The sequence below is a fragment of the Delphinapterus leucas genome, chromosome 7, assembly GCF_059928025.1.
Source record: "Delphinapterus leucas isolate spDelLeu-1000000601 "Yukka" chromosome 7, BTC_Dleu_Yukka2, whole genome shotgun sequence".
NCBI classification, from domain to species: domain Eukaryota; kingdom Metazoa; phylum Chordata; class Mammalia; order Artiodactyla; family Monodontidae; genus Delphinapterus; species Delphinapterus leucas.
In genome coordinates, this window is record NC_143135.1 from 94,943,856 (window position 1) to 94,970,679 (window position 26,824).

General features: G+C 43.4%; 3 protein-coding genes across 7 annotated transcripts in view; 2 read left to right on the plus strand and 1 right to left on the minus strand.

Moving 5' to 3' along the window:
- Window positions 1–1,320: 1,320 nt before the first annotated feature.
- Window positions 1,321–7,458, minus strand: CD3D (CD3 delta subunit of T-cell receptor complex). The gene is made up of 5 exons (XM_022559171.3): window positions 7,223–7,458; window positions 5,370–5,588; window positions 4,791–4,922; window positions 4,464–4,507; window positions 1,321–4,242 (listed from the first exon to the last, which is right to left on the minus strand). The coding sequence occupies exons 1-5, from the start codon at window positions 7,275–7,277 to the stop codon at window positions 4,177–4,179; spliced, it is 516 nt and encodes a 171-aa protein (XP_022414879.2). The 5' UTR covers window positions 7,278–7,458; the 3' UTR covers window positions 1,321–4,176.
- Window positions 7,459–9,091: 1,633 nt separating this feature from the next.
- Window positions 9,092–18,122, plus strand: CD3G (CD3 gamma subunit of T-cell receptor complex). Of its 2 annotated transcripts, none has more exons than XM_089915653.1 (7): window positions 9,092–9,207; window positions 12,412–12,435; window positions 12,914–13,129; window positions 13,934–14,065; window positions 14,719–14,762; window positions 15,512–15,591; window positions 17,343–18,122. In XM_089915653.1, the coding sequence occupies exons 1-6, from the start codon at window positions 9,153–9,155 to the stop codon at window positions 15,575–15,577; spliced, it is 537 nt and encodes a 178-aa protein (XP_089771779.1). In that variant the 5' UTR covers window positions 9,092–9,152; the 3' UTR covers window positions 15,578–15,591; window positions 17,343–18,122. The 2 variants fall into 2 exon arrangements, with proteins under 2 accessions (XP_089771779.1, XP_022414909.1); XM_022559201.2 differs by having other exon boundaries at window positions 9,094–9,207; window positions 15,512–15,595.
- Window positions 18,123–20,771: 2,649 nt separating this feature from the next.
- UBE4A (ubiquitination factor E4A) overlaps window positions 20,772–26,824 on the plus strand; it is a 35,023-nt gene continuing 28,970 nt past the window's right edge. For 3 of the 4 annotated variants that reach the window (XM_022559120.3, XM_022559121.3, XM_089915639.1), the window contains exons 1-2: window positions 20,772–20,878; window positions 25,769–25,930. In XM_022559120.3, coding sequence (XP_022414828.1) covers window positions 25,810–25,930 — 121 coding nt within the window. In that variant the 5' untranslated portion in view covers window positions 20,772–20,878; window positions 25,769–25,809. Of the gene's footprint in view, window positions 20,879–25,768; window positions 25,957–26,824 lie in introns of those variants that run through there. The other variant, XM_089915637.1, reaches the window with a different exon arrangement.

Genomic DNA, 26,824 nt, shown 5'->3' on the forward strand with positions numbered 1-26,824 from the left:
CTCATTGTGTTGTGAAGGTACTCTTTAGCTGAGATTAACATTTGTATCAGTCGACTTTGAGTAAAGCAGATTACCTTCTATAACGTGGGAGAGCTTCATCCAATCAGTGAAGGCCTTAAGAAAAAGCAGACTGAGGTCGTCTGAGGAAGAGGGTGCGCTCTCTGTCTCCAGACCTTCCTTTGGGCTCAACATGCAACATCAACTGCAACTCTGTTGCCCTGAAGAACCCTGACTAACATACCCTGATATCAAAAAACCAGACAAAGACATTACAAGAAAAGAAAGCTGCAGACCAATATCCCATATGAATAGACGCAAAAATGCCTCACGGGCTCCCCTGGTGGCGCAGTGGTTAAGAATCCGCCTGCCAATGCAGGGGACACGGGTTCGAGCCCTGGTCGTGGAAGATCCCACATGCCGCGGAGCAACTAAGCCCGTGCACCACAACTACTGAGCCTGCGCTCCAGAACCCGCGAGCCACAACTACTGAGCCTGTGTGCCTAGAACCCATGCTCCGCAACAAGAGAAGCCACCGCAATGAGAAGCCCGCGCACCGCAACGAAGAGTGGCCCCCACTCGCCGCAACTAGAGAAAGCCCGTGCACAGCAACGAAGACCCAACACAGCCAAAAAAAAAAAAATAAGCTTCGCAGAACTTTAGCAAATTTAATCTAATAATATACACACACAAAAAAAATACATAATGACCAAGTACAGTTTTTTTCAGGAATGCAGGATTGGGTTAACAGATCATGCCATCAATGTAATTTACCATATTAACAGACAAAAAAAGTAAAACCATATAATCATCTCAATGGATACAGAAGAAGCACTTGACAATCCTCAACAACTATTTTTGTTTAAAATTCTCAGCAAACTGGACAGAGAAGGGAATGACCTCAACCTGTTAGAGGGCATCTAAGAAAAGCGTACAGCCTACATCATATTTAATGATGAAAAACAATGCTTTCCCCCTAAGATCACTAATAAGGCAGGACCTCCCTGGCGGTCCAGTGGTTAAGACTCCACGCTCCCAGTGCAGGGGACCTGGGTTCAATCCCTGGTCAGGGAACTAGATCCCACATGCCACAACTAAGAGTTCACATGCCGCAACTAAAGATCCCACGTGCTGCAACTAAGAGCTGGCACAGCCAAATAAATAAATATTTAGAATGGACCCAGAACTTAAAAACAAACAAACAAAACACAAATAAGGCAAGGCTGTCCTCTCTCCACTTCTACTCAACATTGTACTGGAGCTTCTAGTAGTGCAATGAGCCAAGAAACAGAAGTAAAACAGATCCAGATTGGAAATGGAAAAGCTGGAAATAAAAAACTGTCTTTATTCACAAACAACATGATCAAATAAATGGAGTATCCAATGGGATCTACAAAAAAAAAAGCTACCAGAATTAATAAATGGGTTTAGGAAGTTTTCAGGATAGAAGATCAATATACAAAAAGTAATTGTATTCCTATACAATTTCAAGGAACTACTGGAAATCAAAAAATTTTAAATAACATAAACAATATCATCAAAAATACAGTAAAGCACCTGGGGATAAATCTGACAAAAGACATGTTCATGGACCGGAAGACTCAATATCATTAGGATGTCAGTTCTCTCCAAACTGACCTATAAATTCAATGCAATTCTGATCAAAATCTCAGCAGGCATTTTGTAGTAACTGAGAAGGCAATTCATATGGGACTGCAAAGAACCTAGAATAGCCAGACTACTTTCTTTAAAAGTTGTATCCCAGCCATTCCACTCCTGAGTATTTATCCAATAGAGATAAGAGTGTATGTTCTTGTATATTAGTGTATGACTTGTATAATGATTTATGTATGAATGTTCATAGCAACTTAATTTGTAATAGTCAAAACCAGGAAACACTCAAAAGACAATCAAGGGGTGAATGGATAAACAACTTGTGGTATATCCATACAATGGAGTACTACGGAACATTAGAAAGGAATGAACTATTCATAGATGCAAAGAGATGGATGAATCTCAAAATAATTATGCTGAGTGTAAGGAGCCAGACCAGAAAAGGGTACATATTATATTATTTCACTTATTTAAAACTCTAGATAAACGGAAACTAATCTATAATGACAGAAAGCCGATCAGTGGTTGCCTAGAGGATGAGAGGATAAGGAAAAGATTGCATGCAAAGGGGCACAAGGAAACTGTCCAGGGTATTGGGTAAGTTCATACTTATCAATCTTGGTGATGTTTCACAAGTGTATACATATGCCAAAACTTATCAAATTTTACACGTTAAATATATGCAGTTTATTCATGTCAGTTTACTTCAGTAAAGCTGTGTTTTAAAAGCACAAAAGAAAAGAGAGCTGAAGGGACCCAAGTTTCTAGAAGGGCTCAGGTGAAGGTCAGTGTTTCTCATCCTTGGCTTCACACTAGAATCAGCTTAGGCAGTTTGAAAAGTCCTGATGTTCCAACCCAGTATAACCAGCATCTCTAGGGGTGTCACCCAGGCATCAGTACTTTGAAAGCTCCCCAGGAGATTCCAATGTGCAGTGAATTTTGAGAACTGGTGAGCTGTAGAGGGGGACATAAGGGTATATGAGGAGCACAGGGTCAAAGGAAGTGTGCAGGGCATGGGAAGGACACAAGTATTGCTGCAATGCAAGCCGTGGAAGAGTTGCCCAAGGTGGAGGGATCCAGTGTGACAATTGGATCTAGGGCTAGGAGGACTGCAGCAGTAGGGTATAAAGGGTAGGAATGAATCATAACCATGAATGAAGCATGTGTAAATTGGAAGTTCATTCTGTCTCTAACAAAGTTAGGGTCTGTGTGTATCTTGAGGAGATAGTGGGCAGAATCATCCAGACCTCTGGCTATGTGGTTGCTAATAATTTTCTCCTTTGGGAACCCTGGTCTAAGAAACTCCCACTCTTGGGGACTTTCCTGGTGGTCCAGTGGTTAAAACTTTGCCTTCCAATGCAGGGGGTGTGGGTTTGATCCCTGGTCGGGGAGGTAAGACCCCACATGCCTCGCAGCCAAAAAACCAAAACATGAAACAGAAGCAATATTATAACAAATTCAATAAAGACTTTAAAAATGGTTCACATCAAAAAAATCTTTAAAAACAAAACGCCCATCTCTCATTAAACTGTTCTGAAGTTTATTGAATTACTCTTATGCAGAGAAAAAAAGAGGGGTTCCCACACATGGTAGACAGGCATGGGCGTAAAGGACACAAAAGAGTAAGTGGCCTCAATTCTTCCTCTAAACCAGAGATTCTCTGAATTGAGGCTGCTTCAGAATCACCTGGGGACCCAAGAGTGTCCCCAAGTGGGACCCAAGTGTGTATTTTTAAAATAAATCCCAAAGTTTCAGAACCACCACTAACCCAATGGCTAAAGATGCCATCTATTGAAAATATCCTAATTCCCCACCCAGTCTCAGACTCCAGCTTTCCAAGTGTGTGGAGAAGGATAGTATGTTTTAATTGATGAAGAGTTTCTGATGCCAGTTTACTATGCAGAAGGCAGGGGTGGGGCAGGGACAGGTTCTGAGGAAAGAAAATAGAATGGTACCTTCTATACAGGGGAAAAGGGTACTGAAGGGGCCTTGGCTGAGACCTCCTGGTAGGTAGTGGCTACCACTCCACAGGAGTCATAAAGCCAAGGCCAGCCCCTTAGCAGAAATGGGATTTTGTCATACACACTCTCGGAGCCTTGATAAGAAGTGGTCCTCAGGGCCTTTGATGTCTCTGCCACCTCCGCTCATGATGTCATGGAAACTTCTGAGTGGCTGCGTCCCTAAACACAGCAGCCCGCCCTCCACTGTGGTGAGGAAATCAAAGCCGTAGAAGGGTTGTAATAGGGGACTGGAGCCAAGAGAGTGTGCTGGGGCCGATCCTGCACCCAGGGAGCCCACCAGGACAGAAACACCAGTGGGTCAAGATATGGTGGGAGACGGCCCATCACACGGTCCATGTGGGGCAGAGGAGGGAAGTGATGAAAGAAGGACACAGATGGGCAGGGAGGGCAAGGGCCCAGTCAGGTCAGGGCCACTCCCATGCCTTGTCCAGGAGCCTTCAAAAGTCCAGGCGCCTGCTGAGTGAAGGAGGACAGCTTTCTTGGCTGAGCAAGGAGAGAAGGTCCAGTCGATAACCAATGAGCCTAGAAGCCACCAGCCTCAGGTTCACTTGTTCCGAGCCCAGTTCTCACCAAGACGGCTGTACTGAGCATCATTCCGATCTCGAAGGGGCTAAGAGATGAGAAGGAGAAACAGTGAGGCAGTGCCAGAACTGTCCCAGGGAGAACCCCAGCAGACCCCAAAGATGAGAGCTCATTCCTGGCCATTCCAGACCCCCCAGTGATGGATTCCCCACTAGGACCTTCACACACATACACATTAAACCTAGTATCAGGCTCTCCATCCCCACTCACTCCTCCCCCCATTCTCATCTTTTTCCCCTCAGGGCTCACCTGATAGAGCTGGTCATTCCCCAACAAAACTTGAGTGTCAGCAACTAGAAGAACCAGGGAAAGAGAGTCAACAAGGGCCTAGGAGATGGGACAGTGAGACCCCATGAATGCTGCAGGGGGACTTCAGCTGGTCACACCCTTGGAAGTCTGCATGAGCTATATGGGCACCTAAGTTCTGTCAGCAACCAGTTGTAGGAGTCCTTAGGAGATTGCAATAGTGACTCCCAGATGAGACACAACCCACCTCCAGCCCCATTCCTTAGCAGGTACACACTCATACCCACATTCACAGCCACAACACACACATGTTCTGTCCCTTCCACTTACCCCTGGAGAGCCTTCCAGTCTCGTGTCCAGCAAAGCAGTAGACACCCAAAGCAAGAAGCACAGTGGCAATGATGTCAGTGATGACGATGCCTGCCAGGGTGGCTGAGTCCAGCTCCACACAGTTCTGGCACACTGTGGGGGAAGGGAGGCCGAAGGAGAGGTGGAGGGTCTTCAAGATCAGGGAACCATCTCTGCCTCTTAGGTCAGCCCCAGGATCTCTCATGCCAAGACCCAAACTTGGAAAAAGTCCTGCTGAGAGCCTTGATACATCTAACCTTCAACCCAAGAAATCCCTGAGGAGAGCCAAGAAGTTGTCTCAGCTTTGTAGGAACTTAAACAAGGCAGTAAGCCAACCACTCTCCCAACCAAGCCCCTACTGCTTGGGTCACAAGGTCCCTATTGTTCTTTTGCCATTAAGCTATTTCCCACTCAGGGCTCCAAAATCTGGCTCATACCATTACGAGAGCAACCCAGTTTGTTGAGAGCACAGACTGGTACACCAGAGCTCCCTACACCTAGAAAGTTCTCATACCCAGAGGCCCCATCCATTCCAACCCAAAGGGTCTTGGAAGCACATACTTCGATAGTATACTTGCAGAGTAGTTGTTCTGCTGGTTTGTCCATCTGCCTCATTGCACACATACACTCCTCGTGGGTCCAGGTTGCGTCTTCCCAAGTCCATAGTTTTATTGCCTAAGGCCAGTTGTCCTACTGTTCCTTCTAGCCACGTGATACTGGCATTGCATCTCAAAAACACTCTGTCCTCAAGTTCCTCCACAGAGATATTTAAGGGGCTCACTAAGGGAAAAAATACCACGATTGGAGCAGCTCTTTGGTCTGCACCAGACTGCTTGTTCTGCTGAGGCTCATACTTAAGAAGGACCACTTTCCAAGTCTAGAATAGTTCATGGTTTCTAGTGAGAGAGACGGAAGTCACAAGAGAAGTGCTTCAATAGGCTCCCCACAAACTGCGGGGACCAAGAAGGACAGGAGGATACAATCCAAACAGAGGACAGGCCCTGATGGACATGGAGCAAAAGAGGAAAACATGGAGTTGGGTCGATCCAAGAACCTTCCTGGAAATGTGTTCAGACCACTGATTAGAAGTAGGAGGGGAGCCCAGACTGCTAAAACACCCAACAGATATGGAAAGGCAGAAGAATGGTCCTCGATTGGAGATGTCCACATTTTTTTCTCCAAGAAACCTTCTGATTCTACTTCCCAGCCACCTGCAACACTCCCACGTCAACTTCTCATCTTCTGCCCCCTCACCCCACCCTTGCCCCAACCACTACCAAGGGAATGGTACTACTAAAGCCTTTCCTATGGCCAATGATGGCTGGGGGTAGGAGAGAAGCTAATATGAATTACCATCCCGGTGGTCCAAAAGGGGACCTAGGGCAAATCCCATGTAAAGATTTTTAGTTGTTCCACCCTTGCTTAGGAGGAGAGGGACAGGAAAAAAAATTTTTATTGAATCTGTTCTTGGGGCTCCACACAGGTCAAGTCTTGTGGGGAGTTTAAGGGTTGGAGGTACGAACAGCACCTTTCTAGATCCACTGAACTGCTGTGACTGAGAGCATCTCCACAGCCCACAGAGGCACTGGAATCTATATCTCTAATCCCAGGAAAAAGTGTAATCTACATTCTTCCTGAGATTCATGGTCAGTAACCAATTTGGATAGAAGAGCATCCTCTAGAAAACCCCCCGAAGAGCCATTTCTCGTGCCTCTGTAGCAGGTCAGGAGAAAATGCATGTATTCTCAGGGAGATACATGTACATCAGATGCTCCACATCACAGAGTCATGTATTCCTTGGGGATCCATTTCCAATGGAAATCCTGGATGTCCCAAAGAAGCTGACTACTAGGGTAACCATTCATCCCAGTTTGCCTGGGATTGAGAGAATACCTGGAACATGAGAGTATCAGTTTTAAAACCAGACAAACGTGGATGAGTGGGTCATTCTACTACCCCAAATCTGCCCTCCCTCCTGCTCAGCCTCAATTTAACTTTTCTCTTAAAGCATTCCCCTGAGTGCTGGGCCATGGCCCCAGGTGGTGACATCATGATGGCCAAATGACCAAGAGTCCTGGATCCCAAAGGCTCTCTGCCCTAGAAGGAACAGTGCTCCCATTACCAGCCCTAGGCTAAGGCACACAGATACTGCAACACTTCCTACAGATCTCTGGCCTAAGGTCTTCAGAGAGACATTCAAGGTAAAGATGCACCCCTAGCTGGATTCAGTCAAAGCCAAGAGCCTGTGCTTCCCACACCCTGTGCTACGTCCCAACATGGCCCTCCTTGACAATGCTGCCTGGTGAATTGAAGCTAGCATTGAGAAGGACTTTCGAGTGGACCACATTCCAGGTGGTAATGTCGCTCTTAGGTCCCTTCTCCAAGATGCCCCCATCCACCCAGAGAAGCCTTACCTTGGGAGAGAAGGGCAGCCAGTATCAGGCCAGACAGAAAACTTCTGTGTTCCATCTTCCAGCAGAATTCATCCAGAAGACAGACCCAAGTCACAGAACTATCAGCCAAGGTGAAAGCTGCCTTCCCCCAACTGACTCATGCGTACCCGGAAAAAGTAAAGGGTGGTGGAGGCACTAGAAGACGCCTATTTCTCTGCTCTCTGCTGTTGGTGATGGGAGGCTGCCAGGGTAGAGGTAGGCTGGGGGTGGGGTAGGAAGGAAGCAGGTGCAAATCGCTCTTTCTCAGAGCATGGAGGGTGGGGGAGGGGTAGAAGGGGGAAGCAGAGGATATGGAAAAGGTTGCCTGGACTTCTAGGAAGTAAAAGGAGATTCAGGGTGTCCTTTCTTGAGTCACTGATGAAAAACAAGAAATTCTGAGTTCCTGTCAGCAACATCACTACATTTACTCACCACCTAAAAACTGCCACCTCTCAAAACCCTTGAGACAAGCTGTGAACCCCAACCCAGAAGCCATATCAGCTAGGTTCCTCCCTTTCCTGCTCTTTCTTGGGACCCTACCCGAGGTCCTCCTTGGGCCGCCTGGGACACCACACTAAGTAGATTCTTTTTTTTTTTCTTCTTCTTTTTTTTTTTTTTTTTTTGCAGTACGCGGGCCTCTCACTGCTGTGGCCTCTCCCGTTGCGGAGCACAGGCTCCGGACGCACAGGCTCAGCGGCCATGGCTCACGGGCCCAGCCGCTCCGCGCCATGTGGGATCCTCCCAGACCGGGGCACGAATCCACGTCCCCTGCATCGGCAGGCGGACTCTCAACCACTGCGCCACCAGGGAAGCCCCTAAGTAGCTTTTTACCAGTGGGAGTTTGAGCTTTGGGAGCCCCCTAACGAGAGATTTACATCCTGGCTCCAATACTGCCTACCTGCTGGGTCTGAGCCAGTCACAGAATTCTTCAGAGCCTGATTCCCTCAGTACCATGAGACGAGCTCGAATGGAATGTTTCCATGGTACCTGACACTTCATATGTTCTCAATAAGAGAGAGAGTTATTAATGACAGTATGATTAATTCACAGCACAGTTGAGTCTCCCCAGGAGACAAATGGACTTTTTTCCTCTGGGCTATGGAAAGCCCAAACTGTCTACACTGTCGCAGTTAGACTGTAATTTATCCGAGGGTAGAGAGCGTACGTGTCTTGCTCACTTCTGTATCACCAGCACCTGGCCTGTGCGTGGCACGTGATGAGAGCTCTGTACATTTTTCTCAATTCACTGGCTGACCGGCTGAGGGGCCTGAGATCCTGGAAACACAGCTGACCCTAGTCCTTGGAAATGTATGGTCTGTCTTGGTGGAATTGTCCTACCTATTCCTTTCCAGGCAGGAACCACTTTGATGATATCATCTCAAGAGAGCAGTGAAAAAAAATCCCTGGACTGAGGTGGCTTTCTGTTCAGAGTTCCAGCCCCAAGCACCTAAGAGTTCCCACCTAAATTCACTAGTTCTAACAACAACAGCTAGCAACAGGCAACAGCTGGCCGAGATCCAAGTAACAAGTGGTGGCAGAAACGTTTATCTTCCCCCTCATAAAAAGAAAGCGGCCCAGGCCACCTCCTGCCCAGCACCCAAGGTGGCTTTCCGTACAAGCTGAGTCTCTGAGATGGGAATCCAGCACTCCCTCACGCTCCCTCCCCTCCACCACCCACGCCCCTCTCCTTAACTGAAAAGCCAGAGGTATCTGCACCTGCCGCCCTCCTGAGCCCTGCCCCCACCCACCGCCCACACTTGAAGCAGAGGGTGGAGGCTCCGGGTTCTTGCCTTCTCACAGGGGCCCCAGCCTTAAGGATGCTGGGCGGAGCCAGGCTATACGCTAGCACAGGGTGGCTGGCTGGCTGCTAGGGGCTGCTCAGTGCTTCTGCGGGAGAAGAACAGAGGCTGCTATGGAGCAGGGGAAGCGTCTGGCCGGCCTCATCCTGGCTGTCACTCTTCTTCAAGGTAAGGGCCCGCTAGGGGGTCTGACAGTCTGGAGAAGGGCTCAAGGGAAGAAGCCATAACAGGGGGGCAAGAATATTTGGATCTCCTAACCTCGAGCTGTAATCCTAAAGTTCAGAGAAGGAAGGGCAAAAATGAAGCTTCTCACTGCTCTCTGCTAAAGAGAAGCCGTGTTCCATGGGAGAGATGGAGTCCTTGTCTCCTAAGAAGTCAAGACAGACGACTTTACTGGCTTGAGAGAGAATCCCGATGCCACCATCTTAGGTTTGAATGTAGCCCAAAGGGCACAGGCCAGGAATCTGAAGAGAAAAGGTATGTGTTCCTTAACTCAGGGCTGGGGTTAGGAGTAGACCTATGAAGCATTCACTCACTCTGTTGGTCAGCTGGTCAACAAATACGTGTGAGATCCTATTACGTGTTAGGCTAGAAGGGTATAAAGGTGAATAAAAACCTTCTGCTCCAATTAGCTCATAGTCTAATTGAAGAGATAAGTTTCAACGTTGCCAGATTGAGTGTAAAGTTCAATATAGGTTGCCTGAACGAATATTCAGTTGGAAATACAATAGGAAGTGGATGAACTGGGCCGATGCCTGGAATCTGGACTAGAGGTGATCCTCTCCACATTGAAAGTCGTTGAAATCACGCAAGAAGTATGAGAGATGTGAGGAAGAGGAGGCTGAGGATAGAACTGTGAGGATACCACCTTTAAGGAATAGTTAGAGAACAAACATGTCAGTAAAGAGATAAGGGAATGATCCAAGAGCTGAAATAATCGGATGAGTGCTATTCCATAGAAACCAAGGGAGTAGAGAGCTTCCAGAAGGAGAAAATCACCATGAGTATGAAATGCTAAAGAGACGTCCACTGATATAAGAATATATTCAGGGGCTTCCCTGGTGGCGCAGTGGTTGGGAGCCTGCCTGCCAATGCAGGGGACACGGGTTCGATCCCTGCTCCGGGAAGATCCCATATGCCGCGGAGTAACTAAGCCCGCGTGCCACAACTACTGAATCCATATGCCACAACTACTGAGGCCCACGCGCCTAGAGCCCGTGCTCCCCAACAAGAGAAGCCACTGCAATGAGAAGCCCGCACACCTCAACAAAGAGTGGCCCCCGCTCGACGCAACTAGAGAAAGCCCATGCGCAGCAACGAAGACCCAACAGATCCAAAATTAAATAAATAAAACATTAAAAAAAAAAAGAATATATTCAAAAGTTTAAGTCTGTATACATACTACCAAATGTAAAATAGATCGCTAGTGGGAAGCAGCCACATAGCACAGGGATATCAGCTCGGTGCTTTGGGGACCACCTAGAGGGGTGGGATAGGGAGGGTGGGAGGGAGAAGCAAGAGGGAGGAGATATGGAGAGTTTTGAATCAGAGTTAGAATGAGGGGACTCTTTTTTCCTCCCATGGTGATCAGGTGGATGGGGAGAAGAGCTAGTTAGAAATCTGCTTAACTCTTTGTCTTGCTTTTCTTTATCTTCATTTACCCATTTATTCACTCATACATTCATTCGAAATATATAAAGTTCCTACCACGTTCCAGGCACTGTGCTGGGTGAACTATTGATAAACAGTTCACCCCTATATGAAGTTCTAAGACTGTTGACTCCTTCCAACTGTTTGCATCACACTTTGATCTATGCCCCCATCTCTCCCCGTAACAAACTCTACCTCTAGCCAAACTGCCTCTTTTGTCCTTTTCCAAGTCTGTATCTTTGTTCAGCTATTCTTTCTACCTGGAAACTCTTTCTCTGTCTGGTGAATTCTCACTCATTCTTCAAGGCAGAACCAAATGCCATCTTCTCTGTCAAGCTTTCCCTGTCCCCTCACCCTTGGTCAAAATCAATAGTTTCTACCCCTTTCCATATGCATTTATACAAATACTAAATGATAATTTATAAGTACTATTACATTTATTACATTTGTGATTATTTTTTTCCCACTTCATTGTAAACTCTTCAGAAGCTGCAACTAGTTATTTGTATCACCACCCTTTTCTTCCACACTCGTTACTCAGACACATAATAGTGGTAAGTGTTTGGATTAAATCCAATTGAACTGAACTCCAGTGTTGGTTCTCTATAGTATGTCTACCATGCAACTCTACTGCTCTGAGTTTTGAGACAGATTTGAGGGCTATTTAATAGCTAACTCTTTGGGGACATTCAGGGTTTCCACAAAAAATGGATCACCAAGGGTGAAGGTTTTAGAAGTAACTCAGCTCTAAAAGGCTTTAGCTAGTGCACACCCAGTCTTTGCCAGGGCTTTAGCTGCTAAAGGAGAAGAGCATTCCACACTGTACAGGCAATACCCTTACGGATACTGCAATACAGTTCTGCAATGCTAACCGTCCAGAGTTAATGTCAGACCTCAAAGGTTAAGGGCTCAGTCCCCAAAACGACTGCCCTCACTTTAAAAGCTAGGCACAAATTCAGGGATCCTCAGACTACCCACACTTCTAACGAACTGCCTACAAATCTGGAGGGTTCCCAAGAACCCCCTCAGAATTTGCTAGAACAACTCACAGAACTCTGGAAACCCCTATCCTTACTACTACAGTTTTCTTACAAAAAATAAAATCAGATCTATCCAAATGAAGAGACACATAGGGTGAGGTCTGGGAGGGTCCTGAACACAGAGCTTCCATGCCCTCTCCTTCAGGAATTAAAATAGATCACCCTCCTGGCACATTGATATATTCACCAACTAGGAAGTATGAATGAGTTTTTATTGGGGTTTCATTACATAGGCATGATTGATTGAATCATTGGTCGTGTGACTGAACTCAATCTCGAGTCCTCCTCCCCCTCCTAGAGCTCAAAGCCCCAATTCTCCAATCACATGTTTGATCTTGACCGGTCCCATCCTGAGTCATCTCATTAGCATAAACTCATGTGTGATCCAAGGGCCCACGAAGAATCACAAAGGCAATCCTGTCATTCATGAAATTCCACGGGTTGAGAAACTCCCTCCCAGCAACCCAGGAGAGAGACCAGACAAACTCTTTGCTATACGCCACCCTAAATTCGGTTTGGTGATTTAGGCAACAATCCAAAGAAATAGGTATAGATACTGTCACTCGCATGAATTAGGCTCTTGCTCTCCATGTTGGCCTCAAATGACCATGGAAATGATACATCAGGGGCTCTGAATGACTTCATGCCCAGCTGATCCTCTGTCTCTCTTCTGTCTCTACAGGTACTATGGCACAGTTGAATGAAGGTAGGGGAAATGGCTTCTTTCTACCATCAGCCTCTGAGGAAATTCATGGAAATATGGCTTCCCACAACCGTAGTCCTATAGGAGCAAGTGAAGAAGGGATGGGATGATGAAGGATAGACAGCAAACCTCTCCAGTGTCAACCAAATCAGTGGCCAGCCTTGACCTCCCTGGCAGCTTTCCTGTAGCTAAACAATTAGTTTTCTGGTTCTTGGAGGAGAAAGAGGACCCTAGCAGCTAGGCACTACTCAAAGCACAACCTATGAATCAACAGCATTGGCATCACCTGGGAGCATGTTAGAAATGCAGAATCTCAGTCCCTCGCCAGAACTATTGAATAAAACCTGAAATTCTAACTAGACCCCATGTGATTCATGTGCACATTAAAGCTTAAGAAGCAGTACTGTCATGGTCTTCTCCTGATGCCCTGGGACAGGGAGAATTTCAGAGGCAAGATCTTAACAGACATTTCCTTTTTCAGTAAAAGTGGATGACAATCAAGAAGATGGTTCAGTACGTCTGACTTGTGACATGAATGAAAAAGTTATCAGATGGTTTAAAGATGAGGTGGAAATAAGTCCTGTAAACACAAGTAAAAAGACTTGGAATCTTGGAAGTAGTGCCAAGGACCCTCGAGGGATATATTGGTGTCAAGGATCAAAGAACCGTTCAAAACCACTCCAAGTATATTATAGAAGTACGTATCCCCTTTGGTTTGCTTGTGTGAAATTAAACAGTACTTGCTGTTCTGGTGAGCTTCTTGTCTGGGGTGAGTGTGGAAATAGATGCTAAACAGTGAAGTAAGAGCCAGTTTTCTTAATCTCAACATAATTTTTTTTTAATTTATTTATTTGGCTGCGCCGGGTCTTAGTTGCGGCACGCGGGATTTTCATTGAGGCATGGGGGATCTTTAGTTGCGGCATGTGGCATCTTTTAGTTGCAGCATGCAGGATCTAATTCCCTGACCAGGGATCAAACTCTGGCCCCCTGAATTGGGAGCATGGAGACTTAACCACTGGACCACCAGGGAAGTCCCTCAACTTACTTCTTTTTGAATTTAACAAAGCAGTTCCCCCAAATTCTTGAAAAAGCATAGCCTGTGTTGTAAAGCCTGACTCACTTTTGGGTAGGCCCCACAGATTGGAGCAGTCAGCAGTTTATATAAAGTGAGTTAGGGCAGGTAAGGGAGACAGGGGAGACTACAAGGTAAGTAACAGGAATGTAGAAGGCAGTTGAGCATGGAGAATGGGATCTGGTCTTCCTTATATTTCAATATTTGCTGGGAGTAATACTACATGGGCTCCCCCAGGACTCCTGGGAGACAGAGGAACATCAAAAAGCATTGAGTTCTCAGCCCAAGGATCTTCCCAGGCAATTCCCTTGCCATACCACCCACAGAGAGAACAGTCTTCTGCCCTAGACAGAGGTATTATCTCAGGAGAAAAAAATCCAGAACAACTTTCACACCTCGAAGGAGGCTTATCGTTCCCTTTCCCCACAGTGTGTCAGAACTGCATTGAGCTGAATTTAGCCACTGTGTCTGGCTTTATCTTCGCTGAAATCATTAGCATTTTCCTCCTTGCTGTTGGGGTCTACTACATTGCTGGACAGGAAGGAGTTCGCCAGTCAAGAGGTAAAAGAATGCTCTTAGCTGAGAGGTGAGACCACCTGGGACCCTTAGCCTTCTTCCTACCAAAATAGAACCAATGGAAAAGACTGGGTTGGCACGTGTCACTGATGAGCATGACTGGGTGGGGCTCTGGTTCTGTAGGCAGGAGAAAAGGACACTTGGTGTTTTCACAGCATATTTGCCTATCTCAAGATCCAACTCTCTCTGATTTGTCCTCTGTGCTTTTTAAAAAACTCTTTCTTGAAGTAAAACCTACATACAGAAAAGTTCATGAATCACATACACACAGCTCAAAAAAGTTTTCTAACAAAGCAAACACACATATGAATCCAGCACCCAGTTTAAGAAAGAGAATTAACACTTGTGGTCACTTCCAGCCTCCACTTAGTCCCAAAAGCGACCACTATCCTGACTTCTAACAACATTGATTCATTTTGCCTGTTTTTGTTGCTTACGTAAATAGACTCATACAGTAAGTACTCTTGTGTGTGGCTTCTTTTACTCAACAGTATGCTTGTGACATCTATCCATAGTGTTATATGTAGATGTATTTCACTAATTCTTATTGCTATTCAGTACTCCATGGGGTGAATATATCCCAGTATATTATTTATTCTATCTTGTGTATGTGTACATTTTGTTTATTTTTTGTGCAGCTTCAGACAAGCAGACACTGTTGTCCAATGACCAGCTCTATCAGGTAAGGGAATGTGAAGTGAAAGAGACATTGCTAGCTAGTAGTGGTAAAATTTTGGAATGGGGGGGGCAAGTTATTTGGAAGAAACTGCTTAGGACATACCAGACGATGGCATCGTTATCCCTTTGGGTAGAATGGACGAAATAAAGAGAAGGGTTGAGAGAGACTGAGGTCAGGGTCTAGTGACAAAAAGTTGAAGAACACACAGAGAAACTAGATACAGAGCCTCCATTCTTGTCCTCTCCCACCCCCAGGACCATGAAGAAACCACTCCAAAGCCTTGAACATAAAAAGCACTCAATAAGTATGCATCAATAGAAAACAGACTTATGGTTACCAGGGGGTAAGGGCAGGGAGGGATAAATAGGGAGATTGGGATTGACATATACACACTGCTATATATAAAGTAGATAACTAATAAGAACCTGCTGTATAGCACAGGGAATTCTACTCAATACTCTGTAATGATCTATATGGGAAAAGAATCTTAAAAAAAGTTTTTTTTAAAAAAGAGTGGATATATGTATATGTATAATAGATTCACTTTGCTGTATACCTGAAACTAACACAACATTGTAAATCAACTATACTCCAATAAAAAAATTTTTAAGTATATATATATGAAGAAAGGTGAAAAAAATAAAGGCATTTAGAGTGAAAGCTAAAAATTTTTTTAATTAGAAAATAAATATGCATCAAATTAATTCATAGAGGATGATGGAAAATGATTATGACTGTACTATCCTTTTTAGCCCCTTAAGGAACGGGAAGATGACCAATACAGCCACCTTCAAGGAAACCATTTGAGGAAGAATTGAGCCCAGAACTCAGAGTAGGTGTGTCTCTCTACACCAATTCTAAGAAAGTGCCTTTGCACTACCTGCCTTCCCAACTACTGCCAAGTTTATCTCCTTTCCCCAAGCAGCTATAAGGATGGGGGGTAGGGAGGATTGATTGATAATTCCTTGGGGGGAGGGGGATGACTCTCCTGTGCATTGTAGGATTTTTAGCAGCATCCCTCACCTCTGTCCACCAGATGCCAGTAGTACTCCCCAGCTGTGACAACAAAAATATCTCCAGATATTGCAAGTATCCCCACGGGATGCAAAGTCGCCCTTAGTTAAGAATCACTGAACCTATATTAACCTTCTAATCACCCAAGCAATCAATCAGAAGTTCTAATTCAATCAACCAGAAATTTCAGTCAGGAAAACAGGGCCCAAGCATTATTTGGTTTTCTGAACCAGTTGCAATTTTTCTTTTTTAATCCAGGTGTTTTCCCTTCTATCCAGTTCTCAGAAACAGAGCAATACATTTTGGAGCAATCCTAGTAGAGATTTTCAACCCTAAATCTAGACTCAAGATTCCCAAAGGTGACAAATGGAGAAGAAAGGCCATCAGAGCAAATTCGGTTTTTCCTCAAAAAAAAAAAAAAAAAAAAAAAAAAAGTAAAGTAAAACTTGTATGGTGTTTCAGGAGCGCCATCTATTGGAAGTAATTTTTCTGTAAAAGAAAAACGAAAAGGTCAAATAACCTCCTTTATTTGAATACCATTTTTTTAAGTTTGCATTTTTATTTACTTTCTTTATAAGTCATAATTCACATGGTTCTAATATGCAGTGAAAGGTCGCCCTCCACCTCCATCTCCAGCTACCCAGTTGCCTTCTACAGAGGCAAACAATAATACTAGTTTCTTACATAGCTTTACAAGATATTTAAAGTATTATATATCGGAGGTATTCTAGGCATACATAAGCAAATTCTTTTTTTTTTTATGGATGATAAATGCATCGTGATTTTTTGTTTGGTTTGGTTTTAGCTGCGTTGGGTCTTCATTGCTGCGCGTGGGCTTTCTCTAGTTGCAGCAAGTGGGGGCTACTCTTCACTGCAGTGCGCTGGCTTCTCACTGCAGTAGCTTCTCTTGTTGTGGAGCATGGGCTCTAGGCGCACGGGCTTCAGTAGTTGTGGCACATGGGCTCAGCAGTTGTGGCACACGGGCTTAGTTGTTCCGCGGCATGTGGAATCTTCCCGGACCAGGGATGGAACCCATGTCCCCTGCATTGGCAGGCAGATTCTTAACCACTGTGCCACCAGGGAGGTCCCCAAGCAAACTCTTAAGTACACATTATTCTTCCTTGCCCTATTTTTCACACAAATGTTATCATACTATACATCTTGCACTTCTCACCTAATAAAACCTGAAGATTACTTCATACCAATATATAAAGGAGCTCTTTTTTTTTATGCAGCCACTTTGTACAGATCCCCTATAATTTATTTAACCAGTCCTCTATTGATGGAAATTTAAGTTTGTTCTTTTGCTCTTACAATGCCACAATGACTGTATAAATGTCATTTTTTAAAATTGTATTGAGGTATAATTTACATATAATTCACTCATTTTAAGTGATTTCACCTGTTCTCGGTAATTTTTAGCAAATTTACCCAGTTGTACCACCATCACCATAATCCAGATTTAGAATATTTCCACCAGTCTCTTAAGATCTCTTGTGCTCTTTGCAGTCACTCCTTGTTCTCACCCTCAGTGCCAGGCAATCACTAATCTCTTTTCTATCTCTTTAGATTTGCCTTTTCTGGATAAATGGAGTCATACAATATGCTGTTCTGGACATTCTCGTACAAGTCTTCGTGTAGACGTATGTCTTCATTTGTCTGGGTTGATATCCAGGAGTGAAGAATTGCTGGGTTGTATGGTAAATTTATGTATAACATTTTAAGAAACTGCCCGTTTGCCAAACTGGCGGTTCCATTTTACATTCCCACCAGCAATGGATGAGTGAGGTTCCTGTTTCTCCACATCTTCACAAATATTTGTTACTATCTTTTTTAGTATAGCCATTCTAGTAGATGTAAAATAGTGTCTTATTGTGGCTTTAATTTGCATTCCCTAACGACTAACGATGTTGAACATCTTTTCATGTGCTTATTAGCTATTCTTATCATATCTTTAGTGAAGCGTGTGTTCAAAGCTCTTTTTTTTAATTGAGTTGTTTTTCTTCTTACTATTGAACTGTAAAAGTTCTTATATATTTTTGAATACAAGTCTTTTAATCAGCTACATGATTTGCAAATATATCTACCAGTCTGTGACTTGTCTTTCCATTTTCTTAGTGGTGTCTTTTGAAGTGCAAGAGTTTTTAATTTTGCTGAAGTCTGTTTTATCCATTTTTTTTAAATGGATTGTGCTTTTGGTGTCATGTCTAAGAAATCCTTGCAAAACCCAAGGTCACAAAGATTTCTCATATGTCTTGTTTTTACAGTTTTATTTCTAACAATAAATGTCATTTTGAACATTAAGACTATTTGTAACAAATACAAATAAATGGAATTGTAGGACCGTAATGTATTTGCGCCTGTAATTTAATTAAATATTGCCAAATTGCACTTCATTGAGGTTGGACCAATACATAATCCTAACAAGAGTGTCTACTGTTCCATACACAATCTAACAGTGTACTATTAAATTTTTTGAACTTTGCCAATCTGATAAGTTAAAAATGGCATCTCAGCTTAATTTTAATCTGCATTTTCCTAACATTTGTTTTTCCTTCTCATGAAATACAGGCTCATATCCTTTGATATTTTTTTTTTTTACTGTTACTCTTGGCGTTTAGAATATAACCCCTTCTCTTAGTGTTATTTATTTATTTATTTATTTATTTACTGCGTTGGGTCTTCGTTGCGGTGCACGTGTTTCTCATTGCAGTGGCTTCTCTTGTTGCGGAGCACAGACTCTAGGTGCACGGGCTTCAGTAGTTGCAGCACGCGGGCTCAGTAGTTGCAGCATGTGGGCCCTAGAGCGTGCGGGCTTCAGTAGTTGTGGCGAGTGGACTCAGTAATTGTAGCGCACAGGCTCTAGGGTGCACGGGCTTCAGTAGTTGTGGTGCACAGTCTCAGTAGTTGTGGCACACGGACTTAGTTGCTCCGTGGCATGTGGGATCTTCCCAGACCAGGGATTGAACCCAGGTCCCCTGCATTGGCAGGCAGACTCTTAACCACTGCGCCACCAGGGAAGCCCCTGATCTTCTTCTTATTGACTTGCAACAACCCTTTACATATTTGGGAAAATAGATCTTTTGTTTGTGGCATTAGTTGCAAATATTTTTCCAGTGTTGTTATTTAGATTTTGACTTTACTTATGGTTGGTTTTCTATACACATTTTACAAATATTTGACTGTAGTAGAATTCACTGTTCTTTTATGGCTTAGATTATTCTTTTACAAAACTTCTCCCATTAATTCCTATAGCATTTTCCTGGTTTCACTTTATATATTTAAATCTTTGATCCACCTTGAATTAATTTTAGTGTAAAGGTCTAATATATTGACTAACGTTTAAATCCATAGCTACCCACTTATTCTGGAAGTATTTATTGAATAATCCACCTTGTGCACATTAATTTTAAATGCTACATTACCACTCCACTCTCACCAGATTGTAAGCTCCAGGAAAAGTTGTATTTTTTTTCTACTACTGTAGCTTCAGGAGCTAGAACAATGCTGGAACATAATAGGCACTCTAAGATTGCTCAACATTTGGTGTGTGTCTGTGTGTGTTACAGTATACTATTCAGTGGCATTAAGTACATTCACAGTGTTGTGCAACCATCACCACTCTCATTTTCAGAATTTTTTATTATCCTGAAGAAACACTTTACCCATTAAACAATAACTCCCCATTCCTCCCTCACCCCACCCCTGGTAACCTCTTTTTTACTTTCTGTCTCTGAATTTGCCTACTCTGAGTACCACATATAAGTGAAGTCATACAATATTTGTCCTTTTGTGTCTGGCTTATTTCACTTGGCATAATGTTTTCAGGGTTCATAGCAAGTATCAAAATTTCCTTCCTTTTTAAGGCTTAATAATGATGTGTATGTATATGCCACATTTTATTTGTCCATTTACCCATCAATAGACATTCTGGGTTGTTTCCACCTTTCACCTATTACAAACGATACTGCTATGAACAGTGGTGCACAAGTATCTGTTTGAGTCCCTGCTTTCAATTCTTCGGAGTATTTACCCAGAAGTGGAATTGCTGCATCATATGATAATTCCGTTTAACTTTTTGAGGAACCACCAAACTGTTTTCCCAAAGTGCTCCACTGTTTTACATTCCCATGAGCAATGCACAAGGGTTCCTATCTCTCCACATCCTCACCAAGACTTATCTTCTATTTTTTTTCATAATCACCTTCCTAATGGGTATGAGGTGGTATTTCACTGTGGTCTTAATTTGCACTTCCCTAATGATTAGTGACATTGAGCTTCTTTTCATGTGCTTATTGGCCATTTGTATATCTTCTATAGAGAAATGCTTATTTAAGCCCATTGTCCATTCTTTAATCAAGTTGTTTAGGTTTTTTGTTGTTGAGTTATAGGCTTTTTATATAACTGGATATTAACTTTTTATCAGATATGTGAGTTACAAATTTTTTCTGTCACTCTATGAATTGTCTTTTCACTTGCATGCTTGAAAAGTATGCTGCTTCCTTTGCCTTTGTGTACCTCAAAGTAACCTTTAGGATGTACTCGTCTTCACTTTACAAATAAGAAAACTGCACTCCAATCAAAGCAAAGCTTAACACATTTCCGGGTACCTAATAACAGTTCACAAGTTTCAGTTATTGTTAATGCTACTGTTATTGCTTCATAGATAATAATTATCTATGAAGAGTTACAGAAGCTGTTTCAAAAAGGCCTAAGATCGGTGGGACAATCAGCGTAAGTCCACAGAGGCCAGGGTTCACCAAGTCATACGTGCTGCTGATACATGGGTTTCCGAGAGCCGCATACGCCATTGAGCTCCACCACAATCCGCTCCCAACTCAACCCGACCCGCCCCCAATCCAACACCAAATCCACTTCCGGCCACTTCCGCCCCGCCCAAGCCAGTTAGCGCATGCGCAGTGGGGATGTTTGCGCGCCCGCTTCCAGCGCAGGGCGACACACCCAGCTTCCGGCGCCCAGATGAGATTCCACAAGGCCCGGCGCCTTGTCATGACGTTAGCTCCGGTTGCCGTGCTGAGTCGGAAGTGGGAACCCTTCGGCCGCTGAGATTCTGTCGTGTCGTCGCTGCTGGCTCTCAGGCTCTGGTAAGAGAGGATATAGCTGGAGGGGAGGGGATCGTTGAGTCTCCAATGGGATTTTTTTTCTCCTAGTCGAATGCCAGTCCAAACGTCTGCACTCTTACCTCCTCCAAATGCCTTCTCCTGTGCTTTCCTAAACACTGTCTCTCTCCTTCATGAACTTCGACCCTGTCTGCTTTGGGAACCCCTTACAGTGCTCCAGCTACTGGCATCTCTGCCCCTCTTTGCCATTTCCCTCCTGGAAAAGGCCGAACCCTGGCCTTGCATTATCTTTGGTTTTCTTTCTCTAGAACGTGCCCCGAGTGGGTGGGTCTCCCTCTGTGCCGCGAATCCCTTATGGAACCTGGAGGGACAAAATATAAAGAGTAGACAACAAATAGCTAGGTGCAAAAGAAGAGAAAATTAAGCACGAGTCGCAGTAGTCAAACCAGTCGAATCCGTATGACAAGGTGTTGATATTTCTAAAGGCAAGTGATCAGTTCACCACTCAAAACTCTCCTGGCACTCTGCTTCTTGCTCCCACAGCAGTTGGGTTTAGAAGACATTTCTAAAATTGAGTAACCAGAGCTCAGGAGCTTATACTTGATGGGTCTTCTCTTTGGATTCAGTTTTTCACTCCCAGAACAAGGATATGTTTAGTCTCACTGCCTTGATCTGTTTTGGTCTCACATGGGAGCCGTCCTGAGATAAAATGGGGCCCAGGAAGGAATGCTGTGTGCTTTGCGACTTGATGAGATCCTTCTAGCTTGCTGATGTGTTGGAAGGATCTGTTGCCACAACAAAGGCCTGAACGTGTAACAATGAAAACATTTTTTAAATTCCTTTTTTTGGTTTGATCTATGTATTACTCACCAGGAAAGAGACCTTATGGAGTATAATTTAATAAAGCTTGATTTTTTAATAGATTTATTTATTTCATTTTGGGCTGCATTGGGTCCTCGTTGCTGCACGTGGGCTTCCTCTAGTTGTGGCGAGTGGTGGCTACTCTTCGCTGCAGTGCGCGGGCCTCTCATTGCAGTGGCCTCCCCTGTTGTGGAGCACGGGCTCTAGGTGCACGGGCTCAGTAGTTGTGGCTCACGGGCTCTAGAATACAAACTCAGTAGTTGAAGCGCACGGGCTTAGTTGCTCCGTGACATGTGGGATCCTCCCAGACCAGGGCTCGAACCCATGTCCCCTGCATTGACAGGCAGATTCTCAACCACTGCGCCACCAGGGAAACCCTAAAGCTTGATTTTGACAATCCTAGTTTTGTGAAGTATTCCAAGTATTTCTGTTTAAAAGGAATACCAAATCTGATGTTAAAACGTTTATGTGCTCACCTCTTTAAAAGCTGACAGTGCCCCTTAAGGGATTAGCAGTACTCTTTATAAACAAAAGAGTGAATCAGGGGAGGGTGAGAGGATTTTGTAGGACTGGAGATAGACAGCATTTATAAATGTAGAGTCTTGCAGCATACGTATAAGAGGGAAACATGGGGCTTCCCTGGTGGCGCAGTGGTTGAGAGTCCGCCTGCCGATGCAGGGGACACGGGTTCATGCCCCGGTCCGGGAAGATCCCACATGCCGCAGAGTGGCTGGGCCCATGAGCCATGGCCACTGAGCCTGCGCGTCCGGAGCCTGTGCTCCGCGGCGGAAGAGGCCACGGCAGTGAGAGGTCCGCGTACCGCAAAAAAAAAAAAAAAGAGGCAAACGTGTTTTTAAAGGGGACATATTTGGGGAATTCCCTGGCGGTCCAGTGGTTAGGACCACGGTGCTTTCACTGCAGAGGGCTCAGGTTCAATCGCTGGTCGAGGAACTAAGATCCTGCAAGCCGTGCAGCCAAAAGTAAATAAATAAATAAAGAGGACGTCTTTTAAAAATCAAATCCAAAAACATCTGAGGATTGGTGGTTATATTGATTGGTTATTTGCCAAAGGCTGACAACAGGATAGTACTTTATCTTTGTATGGCAGTTGAAAGTAGGAGATTATAAATTCCTGATGACATTGAATACTAAACAAAATCTCAAGGTTCCATTTTATCAGACCTTTCTTTTGGAGTGGGTACTCTTTTTACATTTGTGTGATCATTGAACAAATCTAAACTGACATCTCCACAAAGGTTCCCATCAAGTGATCAGTCCTCCTTTTTCCTGTAAAATTTTCCTGGTTGCACAGTGTTAGCTATTTTTCTATGAAAATAGTTTTTGCACTATTACTTCAAATAGATTTTAAGTACATATGAGAAAGTTGAGCTTAGTGAGGTCGGCAAAGCCCTTTTTGTTTTTCAAAAAGACAGCATAGATGACAACAGAGATTTATTTCCATTCTCTATTCTACACGTTCTGAGATATCAAAGAGCCACAAGTGTCTGGCCCAATAGTTTGACCTTCCACTGCAACCCAGGACAAACAGTAAAACCCTTACCTTGAAGTAGGATTATGGGTGCTGCTATTGATTACAAGAAGGTCAGGAGTAATTACATGTAAGATTGAATCATTCAATACATATTTGTTTGGGATTTTGTGATTACGGACTATGCCAGGTACAGAAGAAAAAAATAATCAGATATGAACCTGTGTTCAAATTGCTTACCTTCTAGTAAGATAGAAGATCTACGTTAGGAATACAGTGTAGAAAGTTATAAATCCTGTTAATATAGGTAAAACGTAGTGGGAAGCTAGCTTTATATACTGCAACAGTATATTATTGAGAGGAGGAAGTAATGCCGTTTGTGATGATAAATCCTCTTTATCTCTCTTGGTAGTCTTAAGAGCCTGTGTCCTATGTTCTGATTCTCAGCTTTCACCTCCCTTCCTTTCTGCATTGATGGTACAGGTGATGCATTTCCTTTGTACTAATCTGCACTCTTTTCAGTTGTATTGGCTTCCACAATGTAGGGAAATCGACTGGCGTTTTTATAACTGAGAAGACTCTTTCCATCTCACATCTCTCTTCCTACATGTTGGCTTAGTTTTAGGCTAGGCCTTCTCTAGATGGTAGAAAGATGGCAACTCCAGTTTCCTATCTTACTAGCCTAACAACCCAAGCAGGAAAAAAGAGTCCCCTTTTCTGTAGATTTAGCCAAAGGCCTGTAGCTGGTGTTCATTGATTCTGTTAGGCCTTGCTAGCGTCTTGTGCCTACTCCTGCATCAGTCACTTTGGGCAGAGAATACTGTATTCTTTTGGGCCAGGCCAGATTCATATGCCCATTTCTAGAGCTAATGGGTAAGGTCATCCCCTTCTGTACACATGGACCAGGAATGGGTTGGATCCCCAAAAGAAAAATGTGGGTGTCATGTTGAAGAAAGAGGTTGATATTTTGCAGACAGAAAAATAACTAGAACTCACTACACTTTTTGCATTCCTCTGGGTACCTCAGAATAGAGGTAGGGTGGTGGTCAGCTAACAGTGACACAATTCTTGGTGCCTCTACATGAATTAGGGGTAATAATTAAGCTTATGCAATGTTTAAATGGGAGGAAAGACCTCTCAAGGATTGTTAATTCCAGCACTAAATATGCTGTCTTTCTTTTCTGCATTATTAAGCTCAACTAAACTATACATAGTAGAAAGTAAAATCATAGAGCAACATCTAACAGTTCAGTTCCTTGAAGCAGTAAAGCCCAGCACCATGCTGAGACGAGATTAGACTGTCTGCCTGAGTCATTACAGCTCAGTAGCCATTAGCTCTTATGCAGAAAGCACAACAGAGGAGCATGAAGCAACTGGTAGAGATGCCTCAGAAGTGTCAAAAAGTGATAGTCTCTCTTCCTCCAAAAAATAAGGGTAACTTTTCTGACTTGCATTAGCTTTTGTTAATAGGATTCTGTAAGGAGTCTTAACTCAATTAATTAAAGGTAGACCGAACGTTCTTTTTTTTCTCCCACATTTGTGTTCCTGACCCCAACTCCTTCTAAGGCCTCTGTCCTTGTAGCAGTTCAGCATCCTTGTAAACAGAATATTCATACCCTTTGTCTCTTCTCACCCTTTTCAGGGCTGTATGTCTGTGCTTTGGCCTTAAAATTTCAGAAAGGGGAGAAAGCCTTTCAGGGAGCTCTGCTCATCCCGTTGTGCCACGGAGTCCCCTTGGCGCTTGGATGAGGAAATGTAATCAGAAGAGTGCAAATGCAGGCTCAGTCAGCTCCTTTAGATACCTTTGAGGTATATATCTATTTCATATTATACATTAGGAATTTGTGTTTCTTCAGTATTGTAAAGTCAGATAAGTAGGGAAAGTTAAATATAGAATTAAGCAAAGACCATTTAGTTTTTGGAGGAAAAAATATCAGTAGTCATAAGCCTAGAAGTAGAGATAGATTGCTTAATATAGATTTAAAACCCACGATATGCTGCTAATCTGATTCCTGTCCTGGTTTGCAATTCCACATCTGACATACAGACTTACATTTAGTTTGTGTAGCTGAGGAATTCCCAGCTCCAACTCTTAAGTCACAGAAGCCTGTGCAAGCACCACCTTATGCTCGTGGTGAATGAGAACTAGTCGACCAGCCTAGGGACTTATGGGAGATCCATAGTTTTTGTCATATTATTTTTAAGTGCCACATTGTTGTTAACAATTAGTAGCTGAGTTTCCTCTTTGACTTCAATAATTCTTTCTATTTAATCTATTTTTTAAAGGTATAGTAAATAGAAACATGTCAATAGATAAATGCATTCCAGCTGAACATTTTTTAAGCTTTTTGGTTTTAGCCACCCCCAAATCAAGTCAACTTGTCCAGTTGGTAGGTTTTTAACCATTTCGCCAAAAATTGTCTTGAATCTTGGAATAGGAGTTGGCAAGTCTTACCCAAACCCTTTTAAAATGTATTCAAGAAATGAGAGAAGAAACAACTATGATAATATTATAACTGTTGTGTTATCTGCCCTTTGGCGTCTGATACCTGTCCTTTCTATAGCCCCTCCCCCTAGGTCTGGATGGAGGATACTTTAAAGTGAAATGACAGACCAGGAGAATAACAACAACATCTCAAGTAACCCCTTTGCTGCTCTTTTTGGCTCCCTGGCTGATGCCAAGCAGTTTGCAGCAATCCAAAAAGAGCAGCTGAAGCAGCAATCTGGTAAGTGGACGAGCCAGTAGCAGCAGGTGAGATGACCTAGAATGGGGTCTTCCCAACTTAAGTATTCTTTGGGTCCTTAATTGCAACTAGAATTTAAGTTTAGGGCAGAAGGGTTTTTTTTGTTCATATTTATTGTTTGTTTTGTTTTGGGTTCTTCTCCCTGTCCTATCTCCTGCATAAAGAAGAGACCAGGTGGTCTCTTCTCTGGGACAGGTGGTTCCAGAGTAACAGATGCCAGTCAGGATCCCAAAGCTGTGAAGCTCTTTTATTTTAAACATCACCTAGTGAAAGATACTTAACCAGGATACTAATTTATTTTAACATAGGAAACTGAGGTTATAGGCGAAGGTGTGGAAACCAAGTCACATGCAGCTGTAGAAAGCAGATTTGTTGAAGAAAGAATTATAAAAGCTTTTTGGCCTGTAGAGAAATAAATGAGATTTGTTCTTAAGCCAAGTGCTTCAGAGTCTATCTCAAGCAGAACGCTTCTTTCACTCCATAGAGTGGCCAACTTTCATAACTTACTGCTTTCAGAACAGACATCTAGGAAAATCTGATCCTTAACCTTAATGTGAAAAAAATTAGGATAATATCTTATTAATCAGAAAAATGATTTTCCTCATCTGGGACCAAAATTAACATCAAGTCTACCTCCCTCCTATAAGGTAACATATGGACTAGAAGAAGTAGGATGCTGTTTCTCAAATATATTAGTCTTCTGAGGGTATTCACAATCTTACAAGCCAGAAATTGCTCCCCTTCTCCTTCCTCCAAAAAGAATAATAGTGTTATTGTTTTTAGGAAAGGAGAAATGTTTATATTTTCCCTTTATTTTGTTTATTTCAGAAGTATTCAGATATGTAGCTAAGTTGTGGCCTTACTCTTTGATTAGGA